The sequence below is a fragment of the Protopterus annectens genome, chromosome 6.part0 (assembly GCF_019279795.1).
Source record: "Protopterus annectens isolate FY-2018-M chromosome 6.part0, PAN1.0, whole genome shotgun sequence".
NCBI lineage: Eukaryota > Metazoa > Chordata > Ceratodontiformes > Protopteridae > Protopterus > Protopterus annectens.
In genome coordinates, this window is record NC_056737.1 from 639,177,529 (window position 1) to 639,189,646 (window position 12,118).

The 12,118-nt window shown below is 34.8% G+C and overlaps 1 protein-coding gene across 1 annotated transcript in view; it reads right to left on the reverse strand.

Annotated features, from left to right (window-relative positions):
- Positions 1 to 12,118, reverse strand: part of NID2 (nidogen 2) — an 891,289-nt gene that overhangs the window by 462,253 nt on the left and 416,918 nt on the right. The window contains exons 10-11 of the mRNA XM_044074330.1: positions 11,326 to 11,454; positions 2,620 to 2,763 (exon numbers count right to left, since the gene is read on the reverse strand). Of these exons, the coding sequence (XP_043930265.1) occupies positions 2,620 to 2,763; positions 11,326 to 11,454 (273 nt within the window). The remainder of the gene's footprint in view (positions 1 to 2,619; positions 2,764 to 11,325; positions 11,455 to 12,118) is intronic.

The following is a 12,118-nucleotide window of genomic DNA, read 5'->3' on the forward strand; positions in this document are numbered from 1 at the left end:
CCAGAAGCAATACTGAGACTAAATAGGGAAAAAAAAGTTGACTTGAAATTATTTTATATGAAAATAACTCTGGGATGAGGATAACTATTTGTTCTTCAACTTTTGTATCCACTATAACACAAATGACCAACTTTTTTGAGTTCACATATACCCTGGGAGATGCTAGTATCAATTTTTTGGACATCTGTCTAAGTAAAGACACAATGAATTCTAGATATAAGAGTACTATCTTCAGAAAACCCACTTATTCCAATGCTTTTTTCCATTTTACTAGTAGCCATCCCTACCATCAAAAGAGAGCCGTCGTTAAAGGGCAGATGATTAGGGCAGCTAGGATGGTCTCTGAAGACACCGATTTTGTTAACGAATGCCAACTTATGCAGTCTATGTTCATTAATAGAGGCTATCCCCAACCCCTAGTGGCTGAGATTTTTCTGGAGGTTAGTCACAACCGTAGTACTGGACATTTTAAACCTCTCTTACATAGCTGCTCAGTACAACACTCTGAGACCATTAATGAAGAACAAAACATTGTTGTGGGTAGTGGGGAACATTGTTATAGGACTAGTTTCCTATGTACTTATTCCTTTGAACATTCTAGCATAAGGGAAATGTTGAAGAAAAATTGGGCAATTATTATGGAAGACAGTGGACTATCTAAAATCCTAGGGGACAAGCCCAGAATAACATATAGGAGAGGTGATAATTTAAAAACTCTGTTAGAAAGAAGGAGGAAACCTAATCAGAAAAAAACACAAAGCATGTTTAAATGTGGGTCATGTCAGCAATGCAGACATATATTAATAAATAACAAAGTTACAATAAGGGAAAAGACCTACTATAGCAATGGTAAATACAACTGTGAAACTAAGAGTGTTGTTTATGCCGCTTGCTGTGACCAATGCGTTGCATTTTACATTGGCAAAACTGAGAGAAAAATAAAACAGCGCATATATGAACATCAATATGCTATAAATAAAAGTGATTTAAATAATGCTTTGACGAGGCACATAAAAGAACACCCCGACCACAAGTTTAAATTTTTTATATTACAACAAAGACTAGTCGACATCAGGGGGGGACCTTGGCAACTACTCTTGGAAATAGATGAATTAACATGGCAGATAAGAACTATGGCACATATTTCTCCCGGTTTAAATGAATATGTGTCTACAATGAGTATTTTAAAACTATTGGCCCTGAGAAGATAAATACATTGAACAATATACAAAACATTAAATATAAAATATTAAATATAAAATATAAATTATATTTAAATAATGATTTAATATAACTTTGGTAGATATAGTCATTACCTAGTGGTGTATTTAATTAGTTATATAGTTATATAATAATTAATTATTAATAACTAGTCGGGCATCTGGGAACTCATGCATTTTTGTTGTTTTAGCACATGCATTTAGTATATTTCATTATACATATATATAATTTTTCTTATTTTTATTCGTATATATTTTTATAATGGTTACAACAAATCCATTCAATCAATTAATTTTAATTTTAGTTTATTTATTATTTAGGTAAATATATGACTTACATAATTATTATGATGAAATCTTTGTATTTATAGATTATTTATAAACACACTTTTCTCTTAACATAGTCAGATCAAGTACTATGGAGCTGGTAGTTTGCCTTTTTGCATATTAGGGCAACTGTTTAAGTGCTTACTAAAGGATTTTTATTAAATTTTATTAATAAGATAGCATTGCTGTGCACTATTTCAAAAGGCGTACATTAGCCTTTAAAAGAATTCACATTTTGTTACTTGGGATCTGATATTACCAGTCAGGTTGGAAACAATGTGTTTTCAGATCGCTATTGTTTTGCTGTACAATAATAAGATACACCATATGAAGTTTTCTTTTAGTGTTTTGGCATAACGGTGATATTTTGAAATATATTTTGTATAGTATAATTGTATTGTTGTTGATGGTTTTAATATTTTTAGTTTTCTGTTTAATAACATTCACGGAAACTAAAAAATTCTGATTGTTTAAAGTGTGTCCTTAAGGATATTCATAGGCACCTATTATTATTATAGTTATATTTAATGTGTTTTATATAATTTTAATGCTTTTATTGCCACAATTATGCTCATTTTTTCTCCCTTGTGGCATGAGCGGCATTTTTGTTGATGGCTTGGCTTGTTTTAAATAGATATATTTCCATGTATTTTTGTTTATTCACATTTTTTAGAACATTGTCCTTTAAGCTCAGATTAAAGGACAAATCTGATTGCTTAATTGAATTACAACTCATATAAAAAGTGTTTTAATTAGTTGAATTATTGTCTGAAGAAGGTGAAGCACTGTCTCCACCGAAAGCGCTAACTTTATTTGTTTTAAATAAACTTTCGGCTTCTATTGGTTTCCTGCTCGCTTTGTTTGTTTCGCCAGGTTGTTCTTCAAAGTAAAACTTGTCTTCTCAAGACTTTGTGCACTGGGTATTTATTTCCTGCTATATCTCCAAACTTAATAGAATGAACAGTATTGCCATGTGTTAATTTTTCATGTGTAGTACCAGAAAAGCAAATGGCAGAAATCTCTGATGTATGCCCTACTGAACAGATCATGGAGAAGATTGATAATGACTTACCAAAACATGCATACCCATTCCCTGTGTATCCTGGGAGGCACTGGCAACTAAATTCAGATCCTCCATGATGGATACACCGTGCCCGTTCTGCTGAGTCACAGTTGTGATGACCATCTTCACAGGGGTTAACCACTGGTGCAATTGCTGAGAAAAGAACACAGACAAAACAAACATCCTTAAATAAATTCTGTTACTGCCTATTCAGCATGATTTAATTTATCAACAATGTTTCAAACAATGAAATAAACTGTATATTGCATATGAAACAGCTGTACTATGCCTGTCTCATGCTGTGGGTAAAAACAGTTAATCTGGACTAGCAAGCTTTACTGTCTAATATTCATTTATAACTAATGCATATCTCTGATTATGTGCACACATACCTACAGACACACACACACACACACACACACACACACACACACACACACACACACACACACACACACACACACACACACACACACACACACACACACACAGACTTTGGTAAAGCCAATTAACCAGCATTTTTGGGGAGGGATAATGGGAATCCACAAGAAAACCTGTGCAGACATGGGAGGTGAACAAATGAAATGGCAACCCATTCACTCTACAACAGTTGTAGGCTACTTGTAGCTGTAGGCTACTTGCCTTGCTTCTTGTGTAACACCAAAGTAATATTATAGTGTTAAATTGAGAAAATATCAATCATTGTCATGTATCTAATATATGTGCAATGATGTATGGAACTTTTTAGTCAGTTACCAGCAGTGTCTAAAATTAGTTTTTCTTTTAACCAGAAATCATTAGCTGCAGAATATGCAGTTGTATAATAAAAATTCAACAGGAATGTAAAAATGTGAACAACATGAAGATTGCTCTGAGATTTTTAATAAGTCTGCCATGGTTAGATGCCCATCCTTGGACAGATTCTTCAGCAACTGGATACCCTCTAGCACATGATAAAACAATCAGAAGCCATGATTGTTAAACAGCAGCTCAGTTATGTAAGCCAACAGTTTTGACTGATTCCCTAACACACCCACACACATATACAGGTTAAATCTAATACAGCACTAATATATACATATATAAATGCAAAATGTTTGAAGGAAAGACATGCAAACAATATACATTCAAACCATTCATTCAGCTTTTATCAATCATTTTGGATACCACTTTACCCTATTCAGAGGTTGCAGTGGAAATAAAGCCTGTGACAGACAATTGGCAGAATCCTGGATAAAATACCAGTTAATTAAGAGGATGGCATAACACACACAAACCAATAGGCAGATTACGAGATTCTCATTTCATTTGATCACATGTCTTTCAGAGAAAAATGGAGATCAAAGCAAAAGCCTATGCATACTTCATAAAGAAGGAACTTCAGATTGGAAATGGACTGTAGAATCAGACACTGTGATGCAATAACACTATTTAAAGTGCAGTGAATATACATTTGTATTATACACATCAACCAACTATAAACATAGACAATTATTACTGGACCCAGTAGGCTCATTGTAGCAGGCGTAGATGTCTATTCTACAGTGATAATTATGTTATTCATGCATCTATTGCTAGGATTGTCACAGAGACATAGTCTGTATAAAACAAGGATCAGTGCTGCAGGTTTCACATATATGCCATGGAAGAGTACAAGATAGCAGAGCTTACAAGCTGCATCAGGATGATTGGTCTATAGTCATCTGTGCAGGACAGCAATAGAAAATCCCGCTGTTCTCCTAGACTGCAGATCCATTCTGAGTATTTTTAAAAAGATGTGGGCAGATGACCATGTAGCAAGTGATACACTGCAGCACCAGTTTCTGATCAAGTTGACGGGCAGTACCTCCAATGGTGTTATCTTGTCCTTATAACAAACAGCAAAGCAATTAGCTAACCAGTTAGAAAATATTTTGTTACTGCTTTCCTCTCACAAAAATGACAACTCATACATCTCTCTGAAGAGCTTTGTTTTGCCCTGTCCACATAATAATGAAGAGCCATGTGAACATCCTGGACTGAGCAAGTATTTTCCTTTTGTTTTCTTTATTTCTTAATTAAGATAAAAAATTAAGCTTGATAGAGTGACTCAAGGTCAATTCAGAAGCCATCTTAGAAATAAAGGATGCGGCTATTTTTAAGACTACCATTTTCTTGTGAAAGAGTATGTAAGGCATGTAACTCAAAATCCAAGCTGAAAGAACAGTATCTAGAAAAAAAGTCTCCTAAAAGATAGTATTGTAAAGCTCAAAGCATCAGCAGCACATTATTGAGGAGTTTGACTACAGTCACTGAGACCTTTAATAAGAATTTATCACAAAATGAGTCCACTTCTGATTTGAATACATTAAGAGGGATAGATGATCTAATACAGAAACATAAATAATTCCATATCTTAATTTTTCTAGACTGATGATGTGTTGATTTTACTTTAAAGTTGACTTCAGACAGACTAAAATTTGCCCAGGTTTCTAGTGTTAATCTGATGTTCTGATTTGTACAATGCATACATTTATTTGAGTTGATGGTTACCTGCAGTTTGCAATCATCCACACATTTTAACTAAACCTTAAGGTTTCCTTCCATAAAGAAATCATATAGCACTGTTACAACAGAGAAAAGTTTGGTATTTCACTGACAACTAATAAAAGGTTTGAGCTGTAACCTTTAATTTTGACTACTCAATCCTTTCAGAGAGCTTCAGTTTGATCCAGTTATTAATAAAAGGGTTAGTACTCAATCAACATAAGTTTAAACTTCCTATATTACATTTTCACAAAATTGTAATCAAGTTGGGTTGGCAGGACCTGCAATGCAATAAATCATCATTAAGCAAGCTAGAGGTTGGTAAACAAGACCTTCTTAAATGTTTACCAATAACTAATAATTATCTAAAAAGATTGAAGTTAATTATTACTTTCTAAACTCTCCTTCTTATGAAATGATAGACCAGCAGTGATCTTCCTTGCATATGAAACAACATAAGGAACATAATACTTAATGTATGTATGCTGAAACAGAAAAAGCAAACTATGGGCTAACATACCAGAAGTTTCAAAAACTGCCCTTGATAAAGGATGAAACAACCTGAAACAGAACAAGAAAAGCTGATTGTTCATTGTGTTGTGCTGCTTCACTTTTACTATAAACCAGCTTTGTGAAGAGTCCTCCCATGAGGGTTTAACCCTTTCCTGCTCAGAATTTAAAAAGACCACCTGTTTCCATAATCACTATTTGTTAGCATAACTGGTAAGAGTGACATGATAACTCCTTTACGCCTATAATACACCACTTTAGTAGTGTATGTTTCTGTTTGTGGGGTCCCTGGTGGTAACACTGTCTGGGAGGGCTTCAGTGTCTTTAGGACAGGTAACATTAAATATTTCCTTTACAGTCATATGTTTTTTTTTTCACTGGAATAGTATCTCTTGAACAATGAGCTCCTCAATCACAATACAAGGTACTCATGGTTAATTTTTGGTTTGGGAGCAGAGAAAGAGACAAGGGAGCTAGCCTGAGAGACAGCTGTTGGATCCTGTAACTCTTTTGTTAATGAGGATAGAAGTGGAAGACCCAGCTTAGTGGCTGCTCCTTCTATTTCCATAATTTCTTTACATACCACTGTGTTTTATTGTTGTGAAGCAAAACATGTAATTAGCTCAGAGGATTAAGGCTATGAGCTGTTAGCACATTACTTCCTGTGGTGTGATACATACAGGGTTTGATTCCTTTAGCCTTCATTTGCTTACTGTGTGGCCTTAAGCAATGTGATCTTGTTTTCTTGCTTTCATTCCTTCTTCCCAGAATACATTTCAAGATCTCCTTATATGAATCATGCTAGACATAAGGAAGTGGTGTTGTTTTTTCATACCATTAAGATAGAAAGGCAGGACTGTGAAGCACTGTCATCTAAATACACCTTCTGTAATGGAGCTACTTCTATGTTTCCCTGACTGAGCCTCATTTATGTGTCTGTCAGAGCTTGTTCTATGCTATAAAAACCTGTTAGCTATTTTCGGAAAAAGAAAGTAGGTAAATAGCAAGATTTTGTAAAGGGATTCTTTTGTAGTTCTAAAAGAATTGCCAGCCTTTCCCCCATATTCTCATGCTGAGGTACAAAAACTCTCACTAGAGTAAATGATCTGTATCATGTACAGGTGATAAGTGGCAGGACTCCAAAGGAAGTCTGTCTGCTACTTCCCAATGCCTTCAGTGAGAATTTTTTTATCTCCCATGAATAATGCAGAATTAAAATGTGCTTTACTAGTTCCTTAATTATTTCTGTCATGTTCACCCCTCCTTTTCTACTTCATAATTATTTATACTTCAGTAACCAGGGAAGTGAACTGGTCCCAGGACCCTATTCAGCCATGACTCGGGTGACATTGGCAAAGATAATAACAAGTAATAAATGTACTTAGCAATACAAAGAAAAAAGTACTGACATAAAGACAATGACAAAGATTGCATGTCCAATACATAGCCAATGTGTGGCATTGAATAAGTAAAACATTAAGCAACATTTATCAGAATGTATACATTAATAATGCTTAACTCTACTATGTTAATTTTATTATAAATAACAAATTGTAATGAACTGTATGCACAATATTGCATACCCACACACACCCACACTTTATATATATATATATATATATATATATATATATATATATATATATATATATATATACACATACATATATATAAAATGTGTGTTGTGTTCGTTCATATATGAATTTAAAAATATCTTAAGTACATGGGTACAAACACATGAGTGTGTTTTGCACGTGTGTGTGTGTGTGTGTGTGTGTGTGTGTGTGTGTGTGTGTGTGTGTGTCTGCGTGTGCATAATGAAGAACTCAATATATGCCTATGTGTGTACTTCATGTCGTTTAAAGAAAAACAAATCAAAATGGACATTTTGTGTAACTGCATATGTATGTCTACATATAAACATACGCACACACAGATTTATGTGTGTGTGTGTGTGTGTGTGTGTGTGTGTGTGTGTGTGTGTGTGTGTGTGTGTGTGTGTGTGTGTATGTATGTGTGTGATTGTGTTCATTTAAAGTAATTCTGATTTCCTTTTCTTAATATTTTTAATGCAAGAGCACATAGTAAATGTATGTTAACGTAAATTCAGTTGTATAATATGGTTGCCATCAATGGTTAGATTTCCTTTGTGGACTAAAAAATGCTCATACACTCTAACAATGTAAGGACTGAGTCAAAGTCAGTGAGAATCTTTTACCATTGATCTGCATGTACCAGATATGCAATCCCCCTCTGGAAGGATGTCACAAAAAAGCATAAAATACCATTTTTATGAACATTATCAGTGCACCTAGTTGATAAGATTCCCACTTGTCTCTCTTTCTGCAGTCATAGTCATATCCTGTGGGGGGGGGCTTGAAAATGGTAAATGTGTTGATACTTTACAAGAACAAAATATTTTCTGACTTTTCTCTGAATGTCACAAAAACCTTTCATACTACATTTAAGTTATCTTAACATACAAACTATGAAAAATAACCAACATTTAAAGCTTAGCATTTCAATACTGTGTTGCTGCTGATATGACAACAGCCTTTAAACCTCTGACTGATCTAATTGCTTTGTTTTGCTATGAAAGGGGAGTGTTAGGTTCTCTGGCTCTCTGCAGTAAAAACAGTGGAAAACAATTCCACAGCTTTCTGTCTTTTTTATATCAGCTGTTGTGTCCCTGAAATCAGCAGGATTAATTGCCCATCTAAGATTGACAGCAGTACCTGACAGGGTAAACTACAGATGTAACTGTGTCTATCATAAGTCATGCAGGTGGAGATGAATTCCTCTGCAAAGTATGTGAGAAGTTGAGCTTAAAAAAAGAAGGTGGGCTTTCTCTTCCTTTGATTCCAATGCAAGGTAATAAAAGTTTTAAAAAGTACAAGCAGGTTTCTGGTATCTACACACTACTGGAACCATACTGTAGGGAGAAAAGAAACATAAGGACTGAGTTAAACTGTAGGAGAGAGCAGAGTTTTTCCCTTTAAAAGCTTGTGTTGTTTGTTCACTTGCTGTGTAGGCGTTAATGAAATCCAGGGTTTGATTAAACTATACTGGTCTGTTAAATTTTGCAAGATGTTTAATACTGTGGAATGTTATTATGCATACTGCCCACAATATTAAAATGAATTTCTAGGTTAGCATTCAAACTGCTTACATAGTTTTTAAGGATTACCATGTTGGATGATACTACCTCTTCTCCTTTTGTTACAAATATTGTGAAACTGTTTTAAATGTTACAAAAGTACTGGTTAGAACAACTTTGAATATTACGTTTAAGAGGTCTGACTTTTCTTTCAGCATTCAAAATATACTCTGCAGCTTGCAATCACCTATACAGATTTTAGTATTCTAATAGAAAGAAGTTAATCTTTATGTATTTTGAAGTATTACTTAAGCTGCAAGGCTCTTACTTTCCATTTGACTCATAATTAGTCATACTACAGGCTTGCAGCATGGGTTTACCTTTTTTTTCTCTGCTTAGGAAAACAGCCATAGAGACCAGAACCATCCGAATCATCCGAATGGCCCTCAGGACCTCAATGTTGATAATAAAATATGTATTTCTTATTGTTTCCAGTGAGCCACTATTTTTGTGGAATTTTGGAACTTCTCTTTTTCCCACTCTTTCAAATAATCTTTCTTTTTTTAAAAGAAGTTGAAGTGGCAAATAACAGTAAGAAATTTCACTTTTGGGAAGGAGTTACTGGACTTACTATTAGGATGTGACACCTTCACCAAAAGTAAAGTCTGCCAAAAGTGCTGGCAAATAAAATCATTATGCCCCCAAAAAACGAGAAGGATATGGATAGTTCTCCCTGACCACTCCAAATTGTATAACTTTGCTACAGCTTTGTAATATGTTTCTCCAAGTTGCCATGGTTTTGTACTGGGAATATATTAATAGGGAGATGGGGGTGGCATAGTCTTTTCTCGCACTGAGAGCATGGGGGAGGTTTGCTCCCTTCAAAAATGTGAAACATTTTTGTTTAGTTTGAATCATGTTCTGAATTTTTAATAACCAGATATTTAGCATGACAATCTTTATTACAACCATGTGGGTATTAAGTCCCTCTGTGTCAAGTGTAAACAAGGTACAAAACTGGGTTAAGGATGGAATTCTTGGAGCTATTGACAGAAGTGTGACAAGCAGGCAAAAAGAGAAGAAGGCCAGTGTGATTACACAGTAATGTGAGGCTACCAATTACAACAAGAAAGAGAGAGAGACAGGCTGCAAAAAGTGGGAGGAGGAACAGAGTACAAGTATTGGAAAAGTAGAGGTATTGCTTCAACAAAGTATTACTTTAAAGGTGTGCACACAACAAAGTATTAGTTAAGGGTGTGCACATTTATGCAACCAGTGTATTGTACGTTTTTTGTTTTTTATATTTTTTCCCCTAACAGATTTGTTTGTTTCTCAACTGAATTGTACAGGTTATAGGTCACATCGAAGGTGGGAAAAGTTTTGAAATGATTTATTGTGGTCTCATTGTGTTATATCACAAATACCTGGCATTTTAACAGGTGTGTGTAAACTTTTCATATCCACTGTATATATAGATGGATCAACTTTAAATTCTCAAAAAGCCAAAATGTCAAGTTACAAAATGGTGAGATGGAAACAACAAAAGTTTACACTCATGAACGTCCAGATTGTCGTACGTTTTTGCCCTGAAAGGAGTCAGCTAGCCAATGTGGTGAAATGTGCCTTTTTTTCCACTGTAGTGTGATCTACATCTGTGCTAAACATCTGTTTATAAGTAGGTTTCTGAATTATTAGAAAAAATATAGAAATAATTTTTTTATAAACACGCATAATGCTTACTGTCTCAAGAACAGTTCATGCTGCACAGTTAGTAAACTTTAATTTTGTTCTGGGGAGTTGAGCATTTGCACAATACTATTACATTGTATATATTTACAACAGCTGTATTCTTAACACTGAAAATTAAAGCACAACAGAATATGTTTAGGGTGAACAGAAAGTCTGAGAGTGATAAAGTCAATTACTTTTGTAAGTAAAGGTACTAAAAAATAAAAGTTGCCATATAGTGTCTGAAGGAGATTAAAAGGAGCAAGCCTCATGTTTTAAGTGACTTCTAGCAACAATGATACTCTTTTTTTTTGAACCATATGACTTGATGCTTGGAGCAACTTATAACTTGTGGGGATCGGCTGATGAGAGATGAAACAAAGCAGCACTTTTTTGTGTGGGAGATCTTATGGTGATAAACTCAGCTGAAGAAATAACACTGATTGATGAGTGGCAGCTGTGCTGGAACATGCACCTCTGTAAACTGCTAGCCTGCTATGGCTCACACTTGCTTTACCTTGTGCCTGTCAAGGACACAAGAGATGTGGCATGTGGGCAACAGGAGCCGTCCTCTTTAGACTCCACAATACCTCCTAGGTATTATGGTGTGTAACATAAGTTCCAGCGGTCCCAACATAACATGTAAGACATGAAGGAATGGTGGTAAAGGAATAAAACCTCAGGTGCACTGGGAGAGGAAATAACTGCCAAAGATGGAGATGGCCAGACACTGAGCAGATCACTTTCAATGAACCACATAAGAAAGTTAAATGACATGGTCTTAAGGATCTGCAGCTATACCTTACCATTTCTGCTATACAGTTACAGAAGTGTAAGAAAGCAATAACACTTACGGACACATGTGCGACCATCTGTTGCAAAACGATAACCTGTCTGGCATTCACATCTGTACCTTCCTGGAAAGTTGATACAAGCAGCATGGCTACCACATCTGTTGTAATCTTCAGCACATTCATCTATGTCTGGAAAATAAAATAAAAGCAAAGTTAAACTTCTGTGCATTAATAATGAGTCTGAAAACAAAACCATTGGTAACTTCATTCTGTCCATAATGTCTATAACCATATCTAGGTATTGCTACTCCTTTATCCTGACATTTTTTTAAAGTCAATAAAAATCATAAGTGTATTGTTTGTAGGCAGGGTTTACAACTGTTTGTTGTAGTCTATTGCTTCTTCGGGCTTTAAACATCAGTAAAATCCAACAAATTATGTCACATAACATGATTTCACACTTGAATTTTACAATAACTCAGAAAAATATTGAATTACTTAACTCTCGCATGATTTTCTGAAGACTTACTCATAGGAGCACTGTATGCTATGAAACTTTAACAAAAAAAAAAATGGGTCAATATATTTTATGTATTTTAAAGCATAACCAAAGCGTAACTAAATTTGCAGAAAATAAAATGATAACGCCTGATAGGAAGGGTAGAACTGGGTAAGGTTATAAGAAGTATGTGGCAGCCCAGTACTATAGATGAAGGGCATAATTTATTCTAGAAGGATCCAGTACTGCCCAATACCCATCATGGAGGGTATTATTACACTAAGGAAATAAACATCTGTGACAAGCATTTTACAAACTTAAAGCATTAAAATATTTAATTTTGTTATATACAGC